The sequence below is a fragment of the Podarcis gaigeae genome (genome assembly GCF_964106915.1).
Source record: "Podarcis gaigeae genome assembly, chromosome: 3".
Taxonomy (NCBI): domain Eukaryota; kingdom Metazoa; phylum Chordata; class Lepidosauria; order Squamata; family Lacertidae; genus Podarcis; species Podarcis gaigeae.
The window spans coordinates 83,926,728-83,954,318 of record NC_139680.1 but is presented as its reverse complement, the minus strand read 5'-3'; the positions used below and the strand labels follow the sequence as shown (position 1 = coordinate 83,954,318).

The following is a 27,591-nucleotide window of genomic DNA, read 5'->3' as shown; positions in this document are numbered from 1 at the left end:
TGCTAGCTGCTTGGAGAAAAGTGTTGAGTAATACACCTGTCAGACTTTCAGATTATACAAAAGTGGGAATAATTGCAAACATCTAAAGAGCATAAACTAAACATTAGAAATAATTCAAATACACTGGAGGGTAGAGGTGATAACAAGTGCTGTTCTACAAGAACTAATGCAAATTGTGCAACATAGAAACAAAGAATGCAATTCACAAACATAAGGAGGTTTAACAGCAGCTGGATTGCACAGAAGTATGCAGGGACTGCCGCAAATAACCTCATTTAACAATGCAGAAGGCAACTGACAAATTGGAATGGTTTGAAGGTGAACTACAGAGATGATGAAACATCTAGAAAGAAAAACATGTAAGAAAAAGTTGAAGGAGAAAGGTGTGCTTAGCCTAGAGGAAAAATGTTCAGGGAAAGATGTCAGAGATGTATTATATTAAGAAGCAACAACCCTCAGTGTTCATATTTGCTTAGTTTAGCTCTGCTTGCTTTATACTTTTCTCCCCACCTGAGAATATTGAATCAATCTGATTTTTTTAAATAAAGAAACTGAAATCTATGACACACAAAGAATTCTTAGTCTAAACATGTGAGGTGACTGCCTCAGACAAATCATAGAATCATAGAATCATAGAGTTGGAAGAGACCACAAGGGCCATTGAGTCCAACCCCCTGCAAAGCAGGAAACACCATCAGAGCACTCCTGACATATGGTTGTCAAGCCTCTGCTTAAAGACCTCCAAAGAAGGAGACTCCGCCACACTCCTTAGCAGCAAATTCCACTGTCGAACGGCTCTTACTGTCAGGAAGTTCTTCCTAATGTTTAGGTGGAATCTTCTTTCTTGTAGTTTGGAACCATTGCAAATTGTCACTGTTTTTTGTGTTGAATATATGCTATATGGTAATTTATGGACCTAACAGGTAACTAAAGCCATTTACACATAACAAAATATGTATATCATAGGAGCCTACACAACACAAAACACTGTTGCTGTATGTAAGCTTTATTTTATTTGTTTTTTCTTATATTTTGGAAATGTGCATCCAGGTTTTTCCCCCTTTAATTTTTTTGGGGGCCCCCAAGAGAGTGGGGCCCTAAGCTATAGCTTGTTTATCTTATACGTAAATCCGGCATTGCAGCAGCCTTTGGAGAATAGGAGGAGCTGCTGGTGTATTCCTCCCCTTGTTCCCTATGTCAGTTTTCACTTACCCCTTGCTCCCGGTGTGGTGTGGAGAGCGCCATATTGTGATTTGCCTCAGGCACCAATATGTCTACAGAAGTCAAATACACATACCATGACAAAAGCCTTCTGTGTTTATATTGAAATTATACATTTTCTGACATCCCAGAAAGTACCATTTCACAAGATGTCACCCATTTGTTTCTGTAAATATTTATTACCATACAACATCTAAAATACTGACATTTTTAGAACTTCAAATTTCAGCACAAGCTAATGACAACAAGCAAGAGAATACTACTGAGCTGTCTCCGTTTTTTTCTGTATGCATTAAGCAACTTCCATCTCACCCTTCATCAGAGATTCCAGGTTGTTTCCAAAATGCTTAAAATCACAAAGCACGATATACAGGCACTACAACAATAAAACAGTAATTAAAAGCAGCAGGATAAAAAAGCAAGTGGCACTGAGAAAGTGGATAAAGAAACGTTTTTCTCCCTCTTTCGTAATGCTAGAGCTCATGACATCTAATGAAGCTGAATGCTGGAAGATTGAGGAGAGATGAAAGAAAGTATTTAATAAACTCATAGAATTATAGAGTTGGAAGGGACCATCTAGTCTGAGCTTCTGCCGATCAGAAGGTAGGCAGTTCGAAACCCCGCGACGGGAGGAGCTCCTGTTGTTCGGTCCCAGCTCCTGCCCACCTAGCAGTTCAAAAGCATGCTAAGTGCAAGTAGATAAATAGGTACCGTTCCAGCGGGAAGGTAAATGGCATTTCCGAGTGCTGCTCTGGTTCGCCAGAAGCGGCTTAGTCATGCTGGCCACATGACCCGGAAGCTGTCTGCGGACAAATGCTGGCTCCCTCGGCCTATAGAGCGAGATGAACGTCGCAACCCCAGAGTCATCCACAACTGGACCTAATGGTCAGGGGTACCTTTACCTTTAAGTGAAGTTACAGGGAACCAGGCAGAGGGCCTTCTTGGTAGTGGCATCCACCCTGTGGAATGCCCTCCCATTAGATGTCAAGGAAATAAACAACTACACGACTTTTAGAAGACATCTGAAGGCAGCCCTATAGTGGGAAGTTTTTTATATATGATGCATAGTTGGGTTTTTATCCTATGCTAGAAGCTGCCCAGAGTGGCTGAGGCAACCAGTTAGATGGGCAGCATATAAATATCACCATCATCATCATCATCATCCGAAGCCTATGCTGGCAGTTGATACCAGTCTGTTCTTTATCTGTCTGCATCGGTTTTATGACTATTATTATATAAGTGTTAGTTTTATTGCATTTTTTTACATTGTACTGTACGCAGCTTTGTGATTTTTAAAAGAAAAGCCTTATGCTCTAAAATAAGCATTTTACTTTTTCTCTTGTGTGCTACTGTAGTGGGGAGTAGCTAACAGAGCATATTCCCCAGTTTGCTAAAGAAAGGGAAATGATAAAGATGACCTTTCCATCAAATGATAAGCAGTAGTTTACAGATAAAAGATAGTATCCATCTTCCTTCAGGTTCCCCAAAGAAACCTTTGAAATACGTAAATTTATCTGAAAGGCATCTTAACTGAGGCAATCCATTATGTAAATTCATCAGCCACCAACTAAAAGCCAAACTTAACATATTAAAAATTATATTTAGTGGGAAATCAGCCTTCGTTGTGCCAAGAAGGTTTTTGATGTGGGCACTTGAGACAGTGTGTGACAAGCTTTTACACCATAGGCCTGGGACAATTTGCATTTAAACTCTTTTTTTTATTTACATGAGATCATTCCTTCAAAGAGCCCAAAGGAAGTGCTCTGAGGTCAAATCTAGAGGTAGAGCCTTTCATGAGATGGGGTACAGAGAGAAAAGGAATGGGAGGAGAGAATGGAGGGGAGCCAAATGGTGATTTTGGCGCCATGGCATCACTGCATTTGCAGACAGACACATGAATGATGTGGAGAGATTTATTTGCTGAAAGAAAAGGAATGGGAGGCAGACAGCAGTGTAAGCTCTAAGATTAATGAGGAGACCTTGATAAGGATCACTCCAAGAAGTTTGACACACTGCAGACTGGATCTTAAATACAGTCTGAGAAGTCAGGTATAATGCTTTTACAACAGCATGACCAATGTCTTTTGCCAAGTAGCCAGTTCCCCTGCCCTAATCTTAGCTGCAATTTTACCTAATGGACAACATAGTTTTGTACAATATTTGAACAAATTGACTGTGGTCTTTGTGTTTCAGATGCGCAGTACAAGAACATCTTAGCACTAAACAAATTCAATGTGCCAAAGCACCCTCATTTAGTCTGCTGTAGATCTTGGAGGATAGATTGGCACGGAAATATGGCTGTAGCAAGGAGGTTATTCTGGGCTTTGTGGCATGGCCTGGATTTCATCAAAGGCATATACTGTTTTCTATTCCTTTGGGAATAGAATAGGCCTGCCAACCTAGCAGTTCGAAAGCACCCCCGGGTGCAAGTAGATAAATAGGGACCGCTTACTGGCGGGAAGGTAAACGGCGTTTCCGTGTGCGGCTCTGGCTCACCAGATGCAGCTTTGCCACGCTGGCCACATGACCCAGAAGTGTCTCCGGACAAGCGCTGGCCCCCAGCCTCTTGAGTGAGATGGGCGCACCAACCCCAGAGTCTGTCAAGACTGGCCCGTACGGCCAGGGGTACCTTTACCTTTATTCCTTTGGGAATTATTGCTCAAGACAGGGAGTCCAGTCCAGTGTGGACAACACATACCATGAAGGCAAAATTCTCAGGGGCAAAACCTTTGTTGGCAAATGCAGCGAGCAACCTTTGTTGTGGTCTTCACACCAGTTTTACAGCTCCTAAGCTAAGCCCTGAAAAGACAGCTGTATATGTTGTTGGCTCCAGGAAGTATCAAAATCTCCCCTTCTGAGAGGAGAAGCCTGTTGAAAGCAGCTGCATGGCTGACATACATAGTTCTGTGGTTGAGGTTAAGAGAAGTATGGCAGGCTAGAGACAACTGAACCCCCCCCCCCCCCCCCGGTTCCTGAGAAGGGACAATATGGCCCATTCATTCTTAAGGGGCTAAAAATAACTTGGGGAAATAAGAACTAATTGTCTGATAACGTTGCCAGTTCTAGAACATCAGTTGTTTGAAGCAGGTGGGGTAGGCCAGCTGTCTTCCATCTTGTCTTCCCAAGATTTTGCTAAACATAATATGTTTAGCAAAATATTGATCATTTGACTAGTAATGTATTGGGCAGGAGGCTGCACAGAGAGCTTCTTCTCCCAGTCTCCTCTGCTTTCAACTTCAAGCCATTTGAGGTGTTGTGCTGCAGAAGGGAGAGAAATATGTTTTCACTCATCCTCACGGGCAGAAAAGCATCAGAAGATTTGGAGGGACTGTGTGATATGGTACATATAAAGGAGGTGAAAATATGCACAGCTGGGGGGGATAGCAGAATCATTGCACAAGTTAGTATTGCCTCGCAAAAAGCGATTTATTAGTGTCATTTCAGGGTGGAAGTTTTTCAGCACAAAAATTGCAATTTGCTTTGCTCAGTTAGCTTACATACATTGCTCATGTGTGTCAAATGAAGGATAAGAAGGAGCTGACTAAACAGCACAGAATAGCTTCTTGGACTTTGGTCAGATAATTAGAAAACCATCTGGTCAATGACTAGCTCTAACCTGAAGGTGTTATAGACAGTAAGTGTATTTGCTGTTTTGGCATGAATATTAAGGGAGGAAAGCAAATAAAGGTTTTTACAAAGAGATGAGTTTTTGGTTTTGTGTCTCTTTTCAAGAATGGGGATGAGGAAGCCTTTCAGGCACCAAGAAAAAACATTTTCTAGAGGCAATGAGCAGCCATGTCAAAAACAGAGATGGGTAACCTATGGTCCTCCATGTCCCGAACCCCTATCCTACCTCAGTATGTCAAGTCCAACGTTAAAAGACCAGGGATCAATCCACAAGTCCAAAATCCCAAAGAAGTCCAGGAGCATCCAAGTCAAGGTCCATCAACATGGGCACCTACTCCAGCTGAGGAATCACAGGGAGCTGGGCTGTGGGCCCTTGCCTGCCTCAGCCTTCTGGAGCACCCCTCCCGCTGCTCCTACACCTCAGAGCCTGCCGTGTTTGTGGAGACAGGGGCTCCTCAAGCACCTCTAGCTCTGGTGATGGGTCCTGTTGCTCTGGTTCCTGTGCACTGACCCTCACTGCCTTGCCATCCTCCATCACCCTGTGAGTACTTTCCTTCCCCATCCCCTGCTTTCCCTGGGGTCCCAGTTTGGGCTACACCGTAGGCAGTTCATGACACTTAAGATGTTGCTGGGGTACAGTGCTCATCACCTCTGAACTCTGTCTGGGGCTGATGGGAGTTGGCCCTACCTGGAGGGCCACAGGTCAGATAATAAGTCAAACATTATTTCTCCAAAGTGGATGGAAGGCAGTCATGGGGAATGCAAATCGTTGTTGAACAGTTTTGCCACCTACTAAAGATGATTTAGGCCTAACATCCTGAGGGTGTTATAGAGGAGCTCGCTGATGTAGGACAGACTTCTCCAACCTGGTGTGTGCCCTCCATATGTTTTGAACTACAGCTCCTAGCTGTCATGGTCAATGGCAAGAGTTGATGGGAACTGAAGAAGCCATTTATAGATGGTACAAAAGCCAACTCCTCCAAACCTGGAGTGGCTCCTGCAATTTGCCAGGGACTCATTTCCATTAATGGACACAATGACTTCAAGCATTAAAACGGCTTGAGAAGCAGGGCCTCATACCATGTAATTTCACTCATTTTCTGACCCAAAGATAGAGCACAAATTGGATCTGGGCTGCATGACTCAGTTTCTCCTTTTGTCTGAGGGGTAGTCAGGGCACAATGATCAAGCGAGCTTAGTTTGCTGCTGCTCCCAGTGTGGAATTCCTGCTGCAGTTTCCCACTTGGCTCTTCACCTAGTCTCAGCAACCGCAATCCTTTTACAGCAAGTGTTAAGAAGACTCCAAAAGCTGAAGCCACCCTGTGAATAGAAGCAGCAGCTGGGGCGTCCTGGGTGCCTCTCTCCACCCCTGCCCAATCTTACAAAGGGACTTTTTGTGCCAGCAAGCCTGGAATTCCTGCAGCAAGTAAAATAGGGAGAAGGGAGAACCCACATCTGATGGACACAGAGGGAGTGTCAGAGAGCCTGTTGCGTGCAATGGGCAGCAGCAGCTGACATAAACAGGTGGGCACCAGCTGTGTGGATTCCCCTCACCCCTCCATTTGCTAAGAAGTGTCTGGCTGGCTTGGGAGAAGCTCAAGAATTATGCAAGCAGTTGCTTGGGAGGGGAAACAAATGGTGGGACTGAAAAGGCAGCTGGCTCCAAGGAGTAGCAGAGGCCAGAACCTTGGCTTGACTGAAGTGGCAATGGAGAAGACTAGTTAGTGTCCAAGAGGAAATCACAATTGCCAGGAAGAACGCATGGTATAACATTAAGTGACACAGAATTTGGAGGAGGGGAGAGAGACACCATTTATTTCAAGCTCATACTAAAAGAAGAAGAAGAAGCAGGTTCGAGTAATGGAGTATATTTATTTATTCATTTCAAAAAACTGTGACCACCTAATGACAGTCATCTCTAAGTGGTGCAGAGGAAACGCAATACAACGAAACTAAAAATGTGTTTAAACTATTAAATTAGAACTTGGTCAAAAAGCCTGCTGTAATAAAAGAAGTCTTCAGTAAGTGCCGGAAGTTCACCAGGGGTGGGGCCAGTCTGATCTCCACTGGAATGGATTTCTGTAAAATTGGGCCCACAATATTGACCATACGGTTCCAGATAACAAGCTTTGGGGGACCACTAGCAGTGTCACCCCCAAAGACTTCAATGATCAATCAGGGATCAGGTGGTCCCTAAGATATTCTGGACCCAACTTGTTATGGGCCCTGTAAATTAATACAAAAACCTTGAACCTGGCCCTGTTGTGTATATCTCCGTTCACTGTCAGATATTGGCTAACTAAGATCTCCTGCTCAGTTAGTACATTTTGGTCTATTAGACAATTAGGTGTATTACAAGTGACTGAACAAAGACCATTTTGTTCGTGAAAAAGGAGATCATGCCCCGCCTTATTCCCAGTATTGTGATTTTAAAAGTTAACAAAAGTTCAGCACTAATAAATCCCAAGACTTTCAATGGTAGAGATTGAAGAATGTGTTCTCTATTGAAAGAAGTGAATTTTTTAGGTGCTACATGTTCAAAGTGTCTTATTTGCAAATACTGGAACATTGTTGGGTTGAAACTCATCATTCTAACTTGAATTTCTTCAGAATCCAGAGTTCTGTGTGCATGCCCACACATGCACGTAAGCACACTTAAAAATCATGATCAGTCCTATTTTTTACTATCTTTGAAATAGAGTATGTTTATATTTATTTGTAGTGGCCAAGTATTTATGAGAGATTAGTAGTAAATGGGACTGTTTGTGTGTGTTTGTGTGTGTGTGTGCATGTTGGGAGGGAGACTCCAGAATGTCATAAGTTGTCCTAATATCAGAACAAGTTTACCCATATCACTGTTCCTCCGTGGACTGAAGACTCCTGAGATATATTGCTTCACATAAATGCGGACAAGCAACTTATCAAGCTTTTTACCCTAGTTTTGCTTGGTTGTATGTACTACTAAAAAGGTAGTATGATTCCCTGCCCTCCTTCTATGCATTCTAATGTGTAGGAAAGTTTGAGGGATTTATCTAGTCATCAGTTTCCTCCAACACTTACCACATGGTAAAGTTAAGTTGCTTGCCTGTATTTAGCCCTGTGCTGATGTCAACTGCAATTCTCGCAAATTTGGGCTGCAATCTCCTACTTTCCTTCTCGCTCCTGGGTTTCTGTGCTCTGACCCCAGCTGCTCTTTGCCACAAACAAGTTCCTTTTCAGAGTTTTGACAGCCTCCCTCTTTCATGTGAGGAACTAAAGAGGTGCCTGTCCGAAACCTGGAGCTGCTCAAGGTGCATAAGAAGAATGAGGTCAAAGTTGTTTCCAAGGAGACAGACCTCTACGTAAATAACTAGTTTGCCTCCATTCCCTGCCTGCAAATAATCACACAACACTTTGAGCTGGCCAATCAGGATCAAAGTTATCCCATCTAGAATTCACCTACTATTCCTTCTTGCTCCTAAACCCCTACCTGGGCCATTTGCTAGTTCTGCTGTTGAAAGGTGACTTCTGGTAAGCAAACACGTCTCAAATTATGCCTACCTGTCATCCTCTGATTTACCAGTTCAACTCTGTGCCAAAATTGTCCTTTAAAACCAATGCAGTGTAGTGTTTAGAGTGCTGGACTAGGACCTGGGAAACCAGAGTTCAAATCCTCATAAATCCATGAAGCTCACTAGGTGACCTTGGAGACAGTCACTGTCCCTTAGCCTAACCTACCTCACAGGGTTGTTGTGGATAAAATGGGGAGAAGGAGAACCATGTGCACCACCCTGTAAGGTCTGAAACAGGATACTGGCATGTGAACGTACTCTATATCCCCTTATTTCTCATTATTCATAAAGTGCCTAGAGTTATTAGTTGCTGTACAGCAGGGACTAGGAACCATTTACAGCCTCAGAACAGATCTCCTTCTGAGCAATTGTCCAGGGCCCTCAGGCCAGTCATGGGCAAGGCCAGAGGCAAAAGCAGGTGGAGGAAAGAATGAGAATCTTACTTTTGTACAGTAGCCTGGTTCCTCTACTCATTCACTCCTTTCTTACCATCCTCTATCAAGACAAGCAATAGCATTCAAGGACACATTCCAGCCAGGCAAATACACTAAAGAAATTTTCAAAATACCAGGACAGACAAAGTAGGGCCAGTGAGAGGTGCAAGCTGGGGAGAGGGGATGTGACCTGAGGAGAGTCCTGGGACCACATTTATTCCCTGGGCCTGAGGTGCCCCATCCCTGCTGCACAGCTAGAGATCCCTCTGATAGCTGCTTTAGGCAGTACTATCTCAAATAAAGCTCTCTGCAGCACTTTCTCAGGACTGACTCCAGGGCTGAAGAGTCACTGGCCCAAGTAGCTCCATGTGGGCCGCCTCCTCTGTCAGCGTACCTTGGAAGGCTGATCTGGCCGTGGTGGCAGTGCACTAAGGAGCACCAGGTGGAGCTGTGCCCAGCCACCCTTTACATTTCCCATCATGCCCCACACTCAGGGGTGTGGTTGCAATTTAAAAGGATGGCTAGATCCACGTGCTATGACTGGGGCAGGGGAATTAAGTGGGCCCTCTCAGGATCTCAGGATTCTGACAGAGTCAGCAATCCCTCTTTTTGTTGCTATTGTTAGTATTTATTTCCTTTATGAGTCACTTCCTGTGAGGCACCCTGAAGCAATATACAACACAGAATTTTGTTTGTTTTCAGAGTGCATGGGAATGGCTTCTCCTGAGGGCTGCTTTCCCCATCCCATGATTTCTCACCTCAGAGTCCAGATGAGAGGAGCTTAAATATATGTGGGGAAAGCCAGTTGTTGTGTAATCTGTTTCAGCCAAGAGCAGGAGAACCCTGGTTTGAGTGACATGAGTGCCCACCTCCTTCATTTGTAGGAGTATTCCTGGAAGCTTTTTATATCCAGCTGTGAGCCACGGTTTGCCTAAAAACACAGGAAAGAGCTTTGGCCTTCTACAGAGGCTGCCCACGGGCAAGTGCCGTGTGTGGTCCACTCTCCCAAGCCCAGCAGGCCGGAAGTGCTGGATTTTCCTTGCTTCCTTGCCCGCCGTGCTAATCCCCAGGCTTCTGAGAAAGCTCTTCATGTTCCCAGTGCTCTCACTAGTCTTCATCGAGCAGCACCCTGTCGGCCGAGCTGCAGAGATGCAACGGCCAGGTGGAAAAGAACAAGATCTGCTCTTGTTGCAGCCTTGGCACAGGGCTCCTGGCTTGGGCCCGCCTAGTGAGATTGGCGTCCGTTGCCAAAGGAGCGCAGGAAAGTGTCCGCTGGTGCTCCACAAGGGCTTGTAAATATTCCAAGATGAAGGATATTAAGTGCTAGCTTCTTTACCATTAAAATCACTGCTTGGAAGTGAACGTTAACAGCTCATTTACTGCAACAGTTGAGGCCAAGAGCTTCAGATCGATTTTTTGAAATCCACGCTTCTGGAGTCCCTCTCTCTCACACAGGCTGATCCACAGAGTTTCTGGGGTACCGCAGCAGTTGCCTCAACTATCCAATGGAAGGCAAAAGGTGGGGTGGGGTGCTAGATTTTGGCATCACACAGGGCTCCACTGAAATTTGAGACACCAAGGTCCACCACAGCACACCATCCCACTTTGGTTGCTAACATGCAGGAAAGATTTGTCCTTCCTCTAGATCTGTTGGATTCCCTTTTCTGGGCCAGGCATGCTCAAAATCTTCTGCATTGAATCTTCAGGCAATTGGTTTCCAGACACTTGGACATGGCATTGTAGAGCTAACATATCATCTACAATACTCACATTAGGTTTTGTGTGTGTGTCCTGTTGTGGTCTCCCAAGCTACCATTCGTGTTCCTCTAGAGACCCTGGATGTACAGGCAGCACAGCTGCAATGGACACGTGTACGGCTTTGTTTGCCGCCTGCAGGCCACTCCCTCTCTCTGATGCAATCCTTCTCTCAATTTGCTGTCCACAGAGCTGTCCTAACACAAGGTACAACCGCTTAAACACAAGGGGCCTTAATCTCCATGAAGGACAGGATTTCTATGGGCCAGAAGGGCACCCACCCACAAGGCTAGGGCACTGCAATCTCTCCAAGCTTTGTATAAATCAGGGGGAAAGAACAAGAGGTGGCCAAGTGCCTTTGCAAATAATAATAATAATAAAATAATTTAAAAAAATTCTTCACACCATTCCTTTCTCCTCAAGGTACTTTTAGAAGCTGGAAGGATGACCGAATTGTATGGCCTCAAGCCTGAGTGGTGTGAGAGGGAGGAGGTGATGCCCAACCTGGCAAACCCTTCCCTGCCTTTCTTGAGTCAACCCCTTTCTTCATTAACTCCAATACAGGCTTCTTCCAGAGTTTAAGCCAGCAGGACAACTTTGCTGGAATCCAGCCCACTGGCAAAGTTGCAGATCTCAGTAGGACTGGCAGATAGGAGTCTGGGAGTTCAGTAGGGCTGAGGAAAGAGCTTTCCTGCCACCTAGTGGCTTCTGGATAAAAATCATAGTACCAAGAGAAATTGAACACTATAGAACACTAAAAAATAAATAAATCCCTGGGAGGAGTAACCTTCTGGTAAACAAACAGCCAATCTTGCCCCACTTTACCTTTTGCTTGACACTGTAGCTTTTCTCTTCTTCTGCCAAAAGGAGTAAAGATTACACCTGTAAGCTTTGACATTGATCATATGCCACATTTTTACTCCATACATGAAAAATCTTTTTTAGCATGGTAGCAATCTTCTGGAACTCTCTATTTGTATCAGGCACACACCTCTGTTGCAGTTTTTTTATGCCTGCTTGTGTGCATTTTTTTATTATTTTACTGAATATTTTATACCACTTCTGTAAGCCTCTGAAGACTTTTTTTCTTGTTATATGAACGCTGCTAAATAAATAAAAGGCATGTTGACATCAAGATATAGGTGTCAGTTGGCAAACTCTTATATCTGAACTTGGAGTTACAGCTGCTATTATATATTTGCTTTGCAATGCAACTTGCTTTGCATCTACCTCAACAAAAATAGTTTTAAATTCTATTTATTTTGCTCCTATTGGACTGCACACAAACTATTTCTGGAAAATACCTGTCTTCCCCAAATATATAATGCACAGAAGGAAACCTGAAGTTTATAGAAGTTTTCTAAAGGCAGGGAAAACTATTTGGCCTGCAGGCATATATTTATTCTTCTGTTGGTTAATGTGTAGATCGACATTTTCTATATACATATAATAAAAATGTCAGAATGGTGTCATGCTGCAGTTTACTTAGCCAGACGGGTGCTGCTGCAAACTAAAGTGTGATGACAAACTGGACTTTCGAAACTGCTGGGCCATTGCAGCAGCAGCAGCATCAGACTATGGGGGGGGGGGGACTGGAGATGAAGCCAACCAGGCCTACCAAATTGGGGAGATTTGGCTTTGGAGAGGTGGGGGGTGGTTAGCAATGCAAGCAGGGGGTTAGCATTGCATTGTATGGTGTGTGTTAAAGTATTCCGTAGATGTTTGAAAGCTTCCCTTTCAAATAACTCCTAGTACGTGAATTTGCCCCCAATAGTTTTTTTAAAATCATACCAACACCCACACATACATAGTTTGATACATATATATCTCTATTTATTATTTCACATATGTTGCAAATCAGACTGAGGAGGCAGCTCTGCTCTCTGAGCTGAAGTGGTTATAATCGCAGCCAAGTTCTGCAGGAATTCTAAGGCAGCAGGTGGTTGTGGGTCCCTGCAACAAAGCACTAAGGGCACGAGCAGCCTGGATATAGACAGGGGCCATGAAGGGGTTTGGGCTGGTGATGGGGCAGGAGGATATGCCGCATGTGGGTTCCTCACAACGGAGACAAGAAAAGACCCAGAAGCTGGAAATGCCCTCATGGGAGTGAAGAGTATGATATAAGACAGGAAAGAATGAGAGTACATGGGAGAACTGTAGAACAGGCATAGGCAAACTTGGCCCTCCAGATGTTTTGGGACTACAACTCCCATCATCCCTGACCACTGGTCCTGTTAACTAGGAATGATGGGAGTTGTAGTCCCAAAATATCTGGAGGGCCAAGTTTGCCTATGCCTGCTGTAGAATCTGAACTCACTACTGTTCCTTTTTGAAAAATCCAATTTGGCTGCATCTCACCTAAGCATCTCCTTTCCATTAAGCGGCCTGGGTTGTGCAAAGCTGGCTTGAATGTACCCTTCAGAAAACTCCCATTTTACATTCTCAAATGGGTAGGGAATTACGCAGCATGACTAAGGGCTAGACAAGTGAAGAATGCAGCATGGGAATTTGGCAGCCAGAACATTTTCAGTTTTCTTTTGGCAAATTTTAAAGAGAGATGGGGAAGAGATTAACTTGGGAGTGCATTGGCAGTGTTTGGAGAAGCCTGCACATGGAGCTGGCAGAGTAGGGCTTCTAACCCTTATGCCTTCAGCACACGACTCTCTATCCTGCTCTCAGAGGTACCTCAGCCCAGAATGGCTACACAAAACCCTCACATCCATGTTTTGTTTTATCTGCCTCCGACCTTACTGGGGCATCCTAGCCCTCTCAAAATCTCAGCCTCAGAAACAGAATTTATGCAAAGCAGACTCCCATTTTCTTAATCTGCCCAGTTTAGCTCAGGACACCAAATTCAGAACCCCTTTTCAGGAGCCAGACATGAAGTATGACTTGGGCCAAGTGCTACCTATTACAGGTGCAACCCAAAGAATAAGCTCCCTACCACTAACATCAGGTATTACAACTGACATCAAAATGAGGCAACTGCAATGTTTGTGTATCAAGCAATAACTCAGGTGGCTTTTAAGATCTTCCCTTTCCCCATCTCATACAGCTTTGCTATATTAGGACTCTACCACACCCCACTTTTCTCAATGACGTTTTTAATGGAGAGTGGAGATTCTGATCCATGCTAAAGTAGCACCAAAGGCTGGCAGTTGTTCTGTACTAGTAAATCCAAAGAGAGGCAGCCATTTTGGGAACACGTCACAGTAGAAAACCAATCCTGCCTCAGGCTGCCTACAGTGCTAGGCTGGAAGGCTTGCGGAGGGCTGGAACTGCAATTAAGTGGGGATCTTTGTCCTCACCACAGGAAACCGATGGAGAGGTATAAGAATGAAAGAGGCAGCACTGCATTCAACTACACTGTAGCCATTAGCATTAATGAGCAATCTAAGAGTAACACACTCCCCAATTTGTATCTATTTTTCCACTCAGAAGAAGGAGAAAGCTAAAAGCATAAAAAGGACTTGGCCGAGGCCACACAGCAAGTCAAAGGCAGGCATGGGAACGGTCCTCAGAACAATGGACATCACCCTTTTATTAGGCTAATCTTTGTATTTACTATACGGTTTTAAAACTATTGTCGGAGTGCTTCCACAAGGCTTGTAATGATTAGGCAAGCCTGTGCTTACAAATCCAACAAGAAAGCAGGGCCAGGTGCTCCCAGCTGTCACTAACCCATCAGGTGCAAGGAGCCAGAATCCTTCATTCTTAACTTCTTGATCCTTTCACCTGTTAGGGGTACTGCATAAAGTTAATGTGACACTTGAGGCAGCCTGCAGGGTCCTCCCCAACTCTTGAATGCTTTGGTTTTGCTTTTTTAAAAGGGTTCTTGCCTAAACATGTAACAATGAGATTGAAAGCACTGCCACAGTTGTGATGTTTTCTCGTTTTGAAAATTTGGCCTTTAAAAGCGTGAATTACTTATTCTGAGTACTGGGTCCCAATGATGCAAGAACTCTGATGCTTCGGGTACCTGAAGAAATGTGAAGTTATCCAAAGCCCTCTTCTTTCACCAGTGTGCATGCAAGCATCAAGGAGGCTGCAGTGCAGTTCTGAAGAGACTAGTGTGCAAACAGATAACTCTCTCCCACTAATGCCAAACTGCTGCAGTTCAGTGGTAGACAGTGTCTGCTTTGCATGCAGAAAGTGTCAGGTGCAATCCCCAGCATCTCCTAGTAAAAGTGAGAATATACTTGGAGAGCCACACTGCCAGTTAGTGTAGAAATGCTGAGCTAGATGGACCAAGGCAGTTTCCTATGTTCCTGTGCCTCCAACCTCCATGGATGTTCTTTGCAAAGCGAGAATGGTGGCACTTGTGGGCAGTGGGGCCTGTTATTGGTCTTGGCAAATCACTGACTTCACCACCCTTTGGCACCAGCTCTGGAGGTCATGCCATCACTGCAGAAAACTCTTTGAGAGTTAAATTAAGGACACAGATCCTGCCACCGAGTTTACTAGAGAAAAGCAGAGCAGGGGATCTTGCAATGCTCAGAGCGGCAAGAGAACAAGCAAGATTTCTGTGCAAGATCCAAATTGCCAGTAGCCAGTGAGTACGGAGAGGCCAACCTTTGAGAAGAAGCAACACAACCCCACCCCTGCCTCCTTTTGATAACTGTGAAGGCAGGCAGGCCCCCTCCTGGCAAAAGGTATAGCTACACTAATGTCTGCATGCAATGGCCCAACATGCACCCATGCGCTTCTCTCACTACCCCCTGATCGCCTAAGTGCTGCTGTTACCACAAGCCACACTCACAGCAGGATAAGAGCTGTTCCTTCTCTGCCCAGCTCCCATGGAAGAGCTTTTTGATCCCCCTAAATAAGTGGTGTAAGGGAGCTTAAATCACAGGGTACCGGCTGTGTCTGTTTCATGGAGGGGGGAAAATGGAAGCAGGCTCTGAGCTTGGGAATGAGGAGGTAAGAGGAAGAAATAGGGATAATGGGCCATCCTAGGTCAGTCAGCCTGATGTAAGGGAGGCACTTGGGGCAGCCCAGTCCAAGAGGGTCGTCTCAGCAAACGCCTGTCTCTTCTTTAGCCGCACATTGTGAACATCAGCCACTGTGAGGGAAGGAAAGTAAGAGTGAATACACTTGTGAGGGCCCAGAAGGTAGATGAAGAACTGGACCATAAACTGCTTCCCCCCCCCCCCACCTCAATCTGACTCAGGCGTGGCTCAAGATATTTGGCTACCTGGGACTTCCGGGTCGGCGCCATCGCCGAATGGCGGGCTTCCTCCGAGCTCCGGAGGGAGCCGGCTTGGCAGGGGCTGGGTCCTACCGCACCGGCGATGCGGGGACCCTTAAAAACCACGGCCAGATTGAGGCCGTGGACATGGAGACTCGGCTGGCACCGTTAGCGCCCTCCCGACTCGTGAAGGAGCCTTTTTAAAGGCTACGGATCGGGTACCGGGGAGAAGCGTGGTGCTTTGAGTTCTCTGCTATCCCTGCCGAGCGCAGCCGCATGCCATCCGGCGGAGAGCGCTGACTTCTTCTATTGAAAATTCGGCTCTAAAGAAGAACCCGTGAGTAATTGGAATATGGACTAAAAAAAAAAAAGGGGGATAAATTTTTAAAATTCGGAGCGAACGGGGGAGGTGGAAAAAAGGAAGTCAGCCTACCCCTAAATTGTAGAAGAGCCAAAACAAAGGACTGGACAACTAAGATCGAGTGTAACCTTATCTTGCCGAATCAGCAACTTCGCGAGGGAAAATTATAAGATTGAACTGGAGGAGAAAAGTGGAATTGTTTTAAAAAAAGCAACCCCCCCGGAATCCCTGGAGCGATTCGTGAAACTGCCTGGAGAAAAGTGATGGAGGTTTTGACAGCTGTGAAAGAGCTGTCAAAAAGGAAGATTAAAATAGAGACTTTGTTATGAGGACTTTGCCGGTTATATTTGTTACAAATTGAATACAAACTGTTTTAAATATCGGTCAACAAGCTACTTGGTCTGGTGGATGTGATTCTGGAAGGGAACTTTGTTACTGCAATCCACCTAGAGGAGCCGAGGGACATTGCATGTGTTTTTCACAGGAAATGTGAACAGTTGAATGGAACTTTCAATCTCCTGGGAAACTGCAGGAATGGAACACTATTTTGTCTACAGAGGTCTACACACTACAGGAAACAATGGAACTATTTGTTGGAAAATGAAAGGAACATGATGTAATGCTTTGCTTCAAGAATAACAAACCTCTGCAGAGACACTAGAAACTTTTGGAAAAAGAACATTTCTGTGGGAGAACAGAGAAATAAAAAGGAGGAGAATGATTGATAAGAACAAGGAAACAACAAGAACTGGACAGAACTGGGGGAACATTTGGGATATTCAGGTTTGACAAGCTTATGGATACAAAATTGGAGTTTTTACTCCTGGATATAAAAACCTGGATAGAAGAAATGGGCCCTTATTTGATAGACTCCTTCTACGATTGGACATCCGTAATTAAAGACTGGCAAAGAACCGGAGGGATATAGTGTAATGTGGGAACTCCAGGAAGATATTAGAAGTGGAGGGATAGGTGAAACGCAAAGGGGAAAGAGGGGAGGGAAAATTGGAATCCAAAGGCTGTAAAATTATTATTTACATTTATCTTATTTTCATCTGTACTATGTTTGAAAGGGGGAAACCCGTGGAAGGGTATAGATCGATCTTAGGGGACGAGAATTTCGATAAATTGGGTTATTGACGAAGAGTGTAATTTGGGGATAAGAATTTGTTGAATTTAATTGCTTATTTGGAAGATTTGGAACACAAGAGGGGGTAGGGAGGGGAAGTCCTAGTTATTGGCAATAGATTGGATTTAATTTGCTTTGATTTGTTCTAATTTGGAAAACCTTAATAAAAATTATTATAAAAAAAAAAAGATATTTGGCTACCTGAGGCAAAGGACAAGATGCTACCCTCCCCAATGAACTCTACTGGATTGGCAGTTGAATCTTACTTTAATACTGTCCTCCACCATGTCTGAGGACAATAGACTAGATGAGGAGTTGCAGAACAGGCTTCCAGCAGAAGGGCATAGCTAAGGGACACAGCAGGAACAGCCAGGGAGCTGCCTCCACTGTCTCCCTACATTTATTAGCTGTCTGAGACTAGTGCCTCACTTTGCCACCAAACTAACAAGGCACGAGGCCTTGGACCTTTCTCTTCTCTTCCTCCTTTACTCTCCATTTTCAACCCATCACCAAAACACAATGGTTCTCTCCACACAACATGGCAAAAACATGGGCTATTCCTCTTCATTCCTGCCACTTCTCCCCGTCTAGCCTTCTGCTGTCGACCTTCTCATCCCTTCTAGTTTCTCAGTGGCCAACCTTTCCAATGAATAGTTTCGTGCAATCAATTAACTGCCCTCCGCACATTTAACGCATGACAGGAGCTCCAAAAGGGACAGCAGGGCTGTGAACGCACTTTCTGTCACCTTTCAAGTCCTGCCTCAGTTTTCTTACCTCGCCAAGGTTCATCACAGCACTCCCACTGCCTTCAGGATCCAAGCTATTGAAGAATCCTACAGAGTTTTAAGAGAAAACACAAGGTGATCAGTCATTGAAAGGACTTTTGTTCCATCTGTCCTCATCAAGATGGTCCCTAAGGAAACTTACAAATAAAGGCTGGAGCAATCCAGATCCTTTTAAATTGATGTCTAAAATACAAAACAAGTAGGAACTATACAAACATATCTAGGGATGGAGCTCCACAGGCAGACCACCACTTCTGAAATGACCTGTCCAAGGATGCCTGGAATTGGGCCTCAGCTAAACTGATCTTCAGTGGCTTGTAGGCACAATGAATATTAAAAATGCCTACTCAACACATTTCCTTGCCTGTTTATTTTTCTTGATGCATTCAGTTGGCGGCCTGCTGGCCATAGTTAAAATATCCTTCTTGTCAGAACGGTGAACTATACATGGCTCTTGGCTCCTGACTTATCATGTTCCTACCTAAACCCTGTCAAAAGGAGACTTGCCCTTCAAAACCTGGCAAGGAGTTGGTACACTGAGAATCTGTTGTATACCAGGAACCAGGATACGTTACATCCTTAGGCGAAACACCATCACACTTCAAAAGCCAAGAGGGGCTCAAATTGATCCTTACTGTTGGCAGAATCTCCATTACAGCAGAAACACTGACAAGCCAAGTGTGTGGAGTGTTATGTCCCCTCTGAGCCCATATAACCACTACCAGAGGAAAGTGATAACCTCTAAGATATTATCTAAGGCCTACCACAAGCAGCACCCTGTCTGGAGGGAGCTACATCCTGCCCTTTTCTCTCAAGGAGAAACCCAGCTGAAATTAATAAGGCGTGATAGCTGTGTAGCCGTTACCTACACCCCAAGAGTAGTTTGTCTGGGACAGCCGTTTTACACAACCAACTGCCACCAATAGAGAAATACAAGTGTGTGCACTTCAGGCCTAAAGGCGTGTTCCTACACGCCGTTGGGCAGATTGCCCAGGGAGATGGCTCCCTTCTCAGGGCCAGCTCCAGAACCACTTACTGAACATCGTCTCCAACTTGACTAAGCAACAGACAAAGTTATCAAAGTCCACGCCCAGTGACTCGTCAGCATAACGTGCCACCACCACTTGGTGCAACTTGTTGTCCAGTTTGAAGCCTAAAAAGGTAGAAATGGGAGTGTTAAACCAGCTTGAAAGAAATGGAGGCCTTCTCTGCCTTAATGAGGTTCAGCATAAGAGTCAAGGCCAGAAAAAACAGTTCAATATTCACTGCACGCCGGGGGGTGGGGGAAGAGTGAAAACTTGTGAAGAGAATAGGGCACAGGACCATCTTTGGCTGATTGTATTGGTCTAAGATTGCGCCTATATTTACCACACAGATGTTGCCAAATGTCCTTCCTCAATTTTTTAAAGAAAAGGAATGCTGAGGGAGAATTTTCTCTCTCAAGTCACAGAATATTTTTTTCTACCCACGTGTAGTTCTGATGAATTGCTGCCAAATCTAAAGCTGTTCCAGTAAGGGTATGGCACTAGAAACTAAAGGCCAAACTACTTCCACACAGGAAGTCTGAGAAGAAAGACCATCACTCCTCCTCAGATGGCATTGTTTAGTGGTTCTGTGTTCAGATTCTGAGAAATGAATTCTGCCCCCCCCCCCAGCAAAAAAAGCACTGGATAGCAATTAGAAAATAATGCTCTTGTATGAGACTGCCATGGATTCAGACTACATAGCACAGTCAAAATGTCAGGATCTGCAGCTGGTAAGGACCCCAGCAACCCACCAGCAAAGTGTTTGGAAACATCCCCTTCCATGCTTACCACATGTTTCCAAAGCCAGACGCATCTCATAAGAGCTCATAGTTCCTGACTTGTCCAGGTCATGCTGGCGAAAGACATTCTGTCGTGATAGAGAAAGAAGATGATGCTGTTTAATAATAAAAATTCATTTGGAAAAAAAAAAGAGAAAGAAGATGATGCTGAGGTTCTGCTTCCTCCACACACACTCCCTTGCCATCCTTAAGCCCCTTCCTCCCACTGAAGGTTCTGTTGAGAACATCTCTCTCTCTCTCTCTCTCTCTCTCTCTCTCTCTCTCTCTCACACACACACACACACACACACACCAAGTCTGCTTCTCTTACCAGCCAGGTCCTAATCTTGTTCCACAAAATCTGAAACTCCACAAGGCCCAGGCGAGCACTGCCATCTTTCTGAAGAGCAGAAGAGTCAAGGGAAGACATTAAGTGCAAAAAGGAGGACTTCTAATCCCAAAGTTGAATAGAGAGGGAGTTGAATAGAGGAGGGTGTAAGCTCATTAACTGTTCAACATGGCAGAAGACAGAAACAAGAAGCCTAGAGATAGTGTTGGCTGGATTCCAGGTTCACCTCACCCACCCTTGTCTTCTAGTTGGACACAAGACAGCCTAATGCGTTTGCCGTTATCAGTGCCACACGTCTGCCAGCTTGGAGCGGCTGCACTTCTGAACTGCTCTGTACAATTGAGTGAAACACTCTATTTAAGCGAGAATAGCAGGTATGCACAGCTAGGAATTGTGCACTAGGCCACAATGATATTGAGTGAATGAGATATACACACACACTTTCACTTCCAAAAAATAAAGAAGAGGGGGAACATGAAATGAAAAGTGAAGTAGAAGAGAAGGGAAAGAAAATTTACATAATGATAGTGTTCTATTTTAGCAAGAAAGGGCTAGCAACAGAAAATATTTCTCCATATTTTTCATTCCAGTACTGAAAAAACAAGGCCCATCTACATCTAGCAAGGATTTTAAGAGGATTTCAAGAGAAAAGAATGTGGCAACAACAGAAGAGATGGGCATATGTTGGCAACAGGAGCGGGAAACCTGATTTTTAAAAAATGTATTAAATTAAATTAATTAATTTTTATTTGTACAGTGGTATCTTGGGTTACGAACTTAATTCGTTCCGGAGGTCCATCCTTAACCTGAAACCGTTCTTAACCTGAGTCATGTTTTCGCTGATAGGGCCTCCTGCTGCTGCCGGCGCGCAATTTTCGTTCTCATCCTGGGGCAAAGATCTCAACCCAAGGTACTACTTCCGGGTTAGCAGAGTTTGTAACCCAAAGTGTTTGTAACCCGAGGTACCACTGTATTAATTTGGAAAACTAATAAAAATAATTTGGAAAAGAAAGAAAGAAAAAACAAGGCCCATCTCATGGTACATTTATCTTGTTGGCTGAATGCTCCCAAGATCTTGACACATTGAAGTGTCTAATGTAAGCACAATCAGACAACTGGCTCCAAAGCACAGCTTACAACACACACACCAATTACACACGTGTATGAAGAGGGGCATTGCAACAAAATACAGTTGCCTAATACACTTCTGTGAGCAGTGGGGCCATGAGTAAGCCAGAGAATCTGCATTTAACTAACACAGATCGGCTCCCACAATATCCTAAAAATTGCAAGTTACAAGAAGTCTCTGGCCTGCTATAAGGCTAGGACAAACTATACACAGAGAGGCTGCACAATCGCAAGCAACCGCCTGCCTACAACTAAGAGGAATAAAGAGGCAACTACCTCAAAAGTTGTCCTACTCTGCATTCGTAAATGATGAACACATCATGAGGCCACAGGGGCTCCCTTCACATAGGTAATGGTATACACAACTTCCATCCCTGACCAGAAGCCATGCTGGCAGGAGCTGATGGAAGCTGTAGTACAATATCTAAAGGGAACCATGTTAGCATCTAAGAGGCTCTTCTCTCCCTCCTCACATCTACTTGGAGAAAACAAACCACAATTCCTTGTTTTTTGGTATTTCCAAATCAGTAAGCTAAGCACAAATCTTGGGTTTTGGGGAATGAAACGAAGCTTGATCCCTGGTGCAGAATTACATGAAGTCAGGGAAAACCATTAACTACAGCTTATTGTGTGGTGTAGTGGTTAAGAGTGGTAGTCTCCTAATCTGGGGAACCGGGTTCGTGTCTCCGCTCCTCCACATGCAGCTGCTGGGTGACCTTGGGCCAGTCACACTTCTTTGAAGTCTCTCAGCCCCACTCACCTCACAGAGTGTTTGTTGTGGGGGAGGAAGGGAAAGGAGAATGTTAGCCGCTTTGAGACTCCTTAAACTCTTCTTCTTCTTCTATTGTGATGGGCAAACTTGGGTCAGTAGGTTTAGGCTATTAAGCTTCATACAAGAACACTCCTCTCTCTCTCTCTCTCTCTCTCTCTCTCTCTCTCTCTCTCTCAAAACTACCTTTGCCCGTAGTTCTATGCTATGAGCAGATTTGTATCCTTGCCCCACTTTCTTTGATCAAGATAACCCTCCCCATTTCTCCCTTCTGAGCAGAAAGGATACATCCATCAGGTTGACCATGTTACGGCAAGAATCCATGCTGAACCCATCCGTCTTCAGATCTTTGTCTGGCCGAGGGAGGAAAGAGACACACTGTTATTACACTTGGATGTGACGTTCAGAGACACCCGCAGCATAGGCCAGGAGTCTGAATAAGAAGCACTTACGTCTGGCAATGACTCTGTTCAGAATGGTTCGGAGCTCAAAGACACTGATTTCCATGTCCTGGAGGAAGGGAGAGAAGGCAGATCATTAGAAGAGCATTTCATGGCTCAGAGATTTTCAGGGATCCAAAAGCAGCTCACTCCTAACTCCTCAGGCTCTGATCCCACCTCGGGCAGCCTGTCAATGCATAGGGATGAATGGATCACTCTATCTACAATCCATGTTGATTTCACATACGTAAGTTCACTGTGCCCTGCTTCCACACCAATCTGCAATTCTGTTTGTTTTTTTAATCTACAGCAAAATTAATATTTATATATGTATTTTATTCCAAAATATGTATTTAAATGCATTTTGCATCAATAAATGGGTTTCTAAACATACAAAACAGATTTATTTACATGTTTTGGTATACGTTTTTTGAGCCAAGAATGGCACCACAAAATTCAAAGCATTGCTTTCTGATTTGAAACTCAGTCCCAGGTCCGTTTGTATCAGAATTCAGAAACTAAATTCTTCAAGCATCCCTAGTATTAAGAGATGGTTCTGGACAACACCGAGGAAGGCTAAGTCACTGAAGTAGTCATGGAAATTTGTCCGGACTATGAGCCCTTCAGCCTCGAATTCATATTCCAATGAACTATTGCCATCTTCCTCCAGAGATCACAAGCATGCTTCTGTTCAATGATATTTATCTATTGTGCTTCCCCTCAACTTTCCCTCCATTCTCCAAGTTCCATGTGCATGCCTCTGTCACCCTCATTTCATCTCTACAATACCTCTGTGAGGTAGATGAGGTTGAAGGAAGGCGACTTTGGGGCATCCCTCAGAGAGGTCTCTGATCCAAGTGAAGTCCTCTTTCTAAGGTGAACAGGCTCCTTCGACACCTTCTCACTTCCACATTGTCAAAGCCACTGGCGCTACTTTACCTGCTAGCTGCACACAGCACCTGGGGAAGAAACTGACAGGAATGCTGAGTCAAAGTACCTACCTCTCCTGCAAGCTGCCGGAACATGTTCTTGAAGTTTTCGTCCACGTCATCCTCAGATATCTCTTCCTGAGGAAACAAAAACCAGGACCAGCAGGTGAAGCACTGCTCTGACAACCTAATTTTCCCTCTAGCTATCTTCAAAAACCACTGACAGCATCTTACACACTCCCATCATTAAATGCTATCTTCTCGCTTTCCATCAGCTGGCTTTCTCCCTTCCCTTAATTCTCCATGCTTCATCCCATCCTGTTTTAACCAGCAAGGTTTATTTAAAATGTAGCTTTAAGAAGGAGGAACATTGGCGTGAAGGTACATTAGCCAAATGTGCAGGTGATTTATACAGTAACCCAAGACTATATTACTGCAACATGCTTTATGGGGAGCTGTCCTTGGGACTCATCTCAAAGTTTGATCTAGAGCAGATTGCTGCAGCTAGATGGATAATGGGAAAATGCAGGGTTAAGAGACCTGCATTGGCTTCCCCTTTCCTACCAGGCCAGGTTCAAGCTGTTTGTACTGGTGTACGAAGCCCTGAGCAACTAAGGCCCAGGATACCTTAAGAACCACCTTGCCCCTTTATGTCCCAAGCCAATTACAGAGATCACCCCCCATGGACCAAAGTATTCTTTATTTATTGCTTCCTAGCCCAACATTGGCGCTCAAGGTGGCATACATCACTGCCCTTTTAATCTCCACAACAACCTTGTGGGGTAGGCTGAAAGGTCAACCAGTGAGTTTCACGGCCAAGTGGGAATTCGAACACTGCTCTCCCAGCTCCTAATCCAACACTGGAGTCGTGCCTTGAATGTAGCGAGCCCAACTCTATGGAACTCCCTCACACTAGAAATCAGACAGGCATTGTCCCTGCCTGTTCACACGTTTAGTTAGAACCATTTTGTTCCAGGAGGCATTCGCACCATGAATACTTGTTTCGGTATTATCATCTTTGATGTTTTAAATTTTGTACACCGTATTGTTTTCACTTTTTGTAAACTGCTTTAAGACCCAGATACAGTGAAATGTGCAGAATACACACACCACACACACACACACACACACACACACACACTTAAATGCTCTCATAAATAAGTCAGAATTAAAAAAGAGGGAGGTTTGACACTTAAAACTGCCCGTCTTGGGTTGGAGTGTTACCTCATCAGGCAGATCTGCGCTGATCTCCTCATCCAGCTCCCTGGGGAAGAAAGAACAATGTTAGGAAAACCTCTAGTTCTTAAAAGATGGAGGAGGGCCTGGCAGAAGGGCAAGAGATATGGTAGGGCACATCTCCACTTTGACTGTCCCCATTCAAGAGAGCAGTCCCAATGGATGTATCTGGAAGCTTGCTGTGCAGCTCACTCAGGCAGCAAAACATGGAAAGCCACTGTGAGGATAAAGACAATGGGTGGAATACAACTAGCTTTTGAGTCTTTTGTCCAACATCTAGAGCTCAGATGAGTATCTTCTGCTTTTCTTAACCCCCCAAAAGTCAACTGGCATCTTTACAGAAACGTAGCTGAGTCCTGAGGAAAGCTCATACACCCCTTACAAAGACCTAGGAGATGATAGTAGCTCACACCGAAGGCATGGACTCACTCTGTGTCTGACTGCTTCTCCGTGAAGACGCGCAGGATGAAGTCTGCTTCCTGGTGAGGCTCAAAGGTGGAGGGCACGATGATGTATTCGCCTGGGGGAAGGCGGATGTGGTTGCTCACCTCCCGCAGGTTGATAAAGGTCTCTGAGCGCGCCCGAGACTGGTTCCTCAGGAAGAATTCCTTTTTCAGGTGAATACTCTGGCAGCCCTGGTTCTGGAACAGGAAACAGTTCAGGTATATTATACAGGGCGGCAAAGGGGCAGCCCCCTCCTTCATCTGATGACAATGGCCTAGGCATCACATGCATATCTAGAAACATACAATCACACCATGCATTTAAAGCACTACAATCCCACTTTAAAGTCTCGTGAAGGCATCTGGCAAACCAATCTAAAATCATGCAACCACCACACATTTACTGATTTTGCTTAATTTGTTGATGCATCCAGTGCAGAATTGGGCCCCCCCTTTCTGGCTTACAACCTATACAGCCTGGACCATTTGGTCTGCAGTCATCAAAGAGCTGTGCACAACATTATGGGTCTCTGTTTGCATCAAGCAGGAGGAAGGTACACGTTTCAGATTCCATCCAGAATAGGGAACAGCACTCTGTGGCCTCAACCCATTTCATTCTCACACACAATTCAGTAATGGGGTTTCGGTGGCTCAGGGCATACCTCCTCAGGAACCTGCACACAGAGAGAAAGCAGGCAAAGGTTAGGAATGCACTCCTATTAAGTGATGATGCTCAAAAGGGCACACCAGGAAGCCAAATGGGGTTACCTCATAGACTGCAAAACCAATGGTGTGCATGTCTTCCCCAGCTTTACGTGCTTTCCGCCGGTGCTTTTGCATCAAGGCCACTAAGAAGCTGCAAGCCAATTCATTGTCGTCTGGGTCGTCATCCTCTTCCAAGAGCTTGATTTTGAACTGGGGGTTAATCCAGAATGTAGCTGCAAGGGGGAGAGGGAAGATGGTGCACAATCTTGTGTTTGTTTTGTACTGGTGTGTCGTGACTGTATACCTAGATTAACTGTTTCGGTTTGCTACGAGTCAATAAAAGCCTACAGTCAAGTAACTAGCCTCACAATATACTACAAGGTTATCAAGATTTGAAAGCAACCAGTATTCATCTTGATTTCCTACTTCTTCCTATCTTTCCTCATCTATTTCTTTTTTCAAGAAACTACAGTGGTAACCCAAGGTAGTTTTCCACAACTAAGGCATCCAGAGAGGGGGACATCAGGCTACAAATCGTGGCTCAAGCAGAGGCTCCAGGATGGTGAATTTATATATCACACCTCTGCAGAATGTGGGAGTCACTTTACTAGTCCATCAGCACCAAAGAGGGCGGACAAAGAATAGGTAACAGCTGTTACCTGGGTGGTTCCTGCAGCCTCCTGCTGTGCTGCCTCGGCGCCAGGTGCCCTCAAACAGGGTGGTATGCCATCTGCTCATGTCATCCTTGGTCAGAGCATCGGGGGTGAGGTTGCAGATCTCCAGCCTGGAAAACTCACGTAGAAAGTCTCGAAAGGACATCCTGCAGGGACAAAAAGGTATGTTGAAGTCACAGGGCAGAGAGGAGAATCAAGCAGGGCAAGCGCAATGCTGCTCGAATGCTTAAAGAACCTTGAAGCCAAAAGAAAACACTTTCCACACCTACTCTTTAAACAACTTTGGGGCACAAACAGAAAGGAGCTATGGGTGTTTTGTTTTGTTCTGTTTTTTTTTTTAAAGAGGCAATTAATTGGCATCAAACACGTCTGCATATCCCACTGCAGAATTAGGAATTATTTGGGGTATCTGCATGTCTCTCTGTGTGTACACACCAGGAACAAACAGTGCCACAAGTCTCAGAACTCACCAGAATTCACCATCTTCCATTCTCAGCTGCAGTTCTTCCCTCTGATCGGGGTCCACTTCGTTCCACTCAGAAGAGCTAAGATAGCAACAGAAAGATAGTTACGCTGTGCATCCTCCCCATGTTGTGTCAGTTTGCATTTCTTAGTGCAGAAAGTATTGATCTGATGTGTGGAGATCTTTCCTATTCTAATTAATTCAAGAGGGTTCTTGAAGCTTCTTTGTGTGAAAGAAACAAGCAGAATATTCATGATGTTTGGGTTATTCCTTCAGAGAAGCTGAGTACAGCTGGTTTAAACTGGTTCTGTTATCTCTTCTTCAGGGTCATGCTGACTATAATAAGAGGCCAGAAGGAGTCTGGGTTTCAATTATTCTTTTCCTTCTGGTGTGGTGTTCTGTACACAGTATGCTTAATGTTAAGGTTTAGAATTATTATAAGTTATTGTAAGTTTAAGTTAAGTCTGCTGCAACTGGATTTCTTATGGATAGTGCCAATCCCGAACGTATTGGATTTGTGACCATTTTGCTCATTTGTCTTCAGTAGCAGTAAAGCTCTGCCGGATGAAATAAAATTGCCTCTGGTCTATTTTTTGAGAA

General features: G+C 44.6%; 1 protein-coding gene across 3 annotated transcripts in view; it reads right to left on the bottom strand.

Moving 5' to 3' along the window:
* Nucleotides 1-12,407: 12,407 nt before the first annotated feature.
* CAPN11 (calpain 11) overlaps nucleotides 12,408-27,591 on the bottom strand; it is a 35,385-nt gene continuing 20,201 nt past the window's right edge. For all 3 annotated transcript variants that reach the window (XM_083733961.1, XM_083733960.1, XM_083733962.1), the window contains 14 exons: nucleotides 26,999-27,073; nucleotides 26,514-26,674; nucleotides 25,918-26,087; nucleotides 25,812-25,823; nucleotides 25,136-25,347; nucleotides 24,695-24,734; nucleotides 23,543-23,608; nucleotides 22,554-22,611; nucleotides 22,390-22,454; nucleotides 20,187-20,255; nucleotides 19,866-19,944; nucleotides 19,088-19,204; nucleotides 18,041-18,099; nucleotides 12,408-15,650 (listed from right to left, as the gene is read on the bottom strand). In XM_083733961.1, coding sequence (XP_083590087.1) covers nucleotides 15,624-15,650; nucleotides 18,041-18,099; nucleotides 19,088-19,204; nucleotides 19,866-19,944; nucleotides 20,187-20,255; nucleotides 22,390-22,454; nucleotides 22,554-22,611; nucleotides 23,543-23,608; nucleotides 24,695-24,734; nucleotides 25,136-25,347; nucleotides 25,812-25,823; nucleotides 25,918-26,087; nucleotides 26,514-26,674; nucleotides 26,999-27,073 — 1,210 coding nt within the window. In that variant the 3' untranslated portion in view covers nucleotides 12,408-15,623. The remainder of the gene's footprint in view (nucleotides 15,651-18,040; nucleotides 18,100-19,087; nucleotides 19,205-19,865; nucleotides 19,945-20,186; nucleotides 20,256-22,389; nucleotides 22,455-22,553; nucleotides 22,612-23,542; nucleotides 23,609-24,694; nucleotides 24,735-25,135; nucleotides 25,348-25,811; nucleotides 25,824-25,917; nucleotides 26,088-26,513; nucleotides 26,675-26,998; nucleotides 27,074-27,591) is intronic.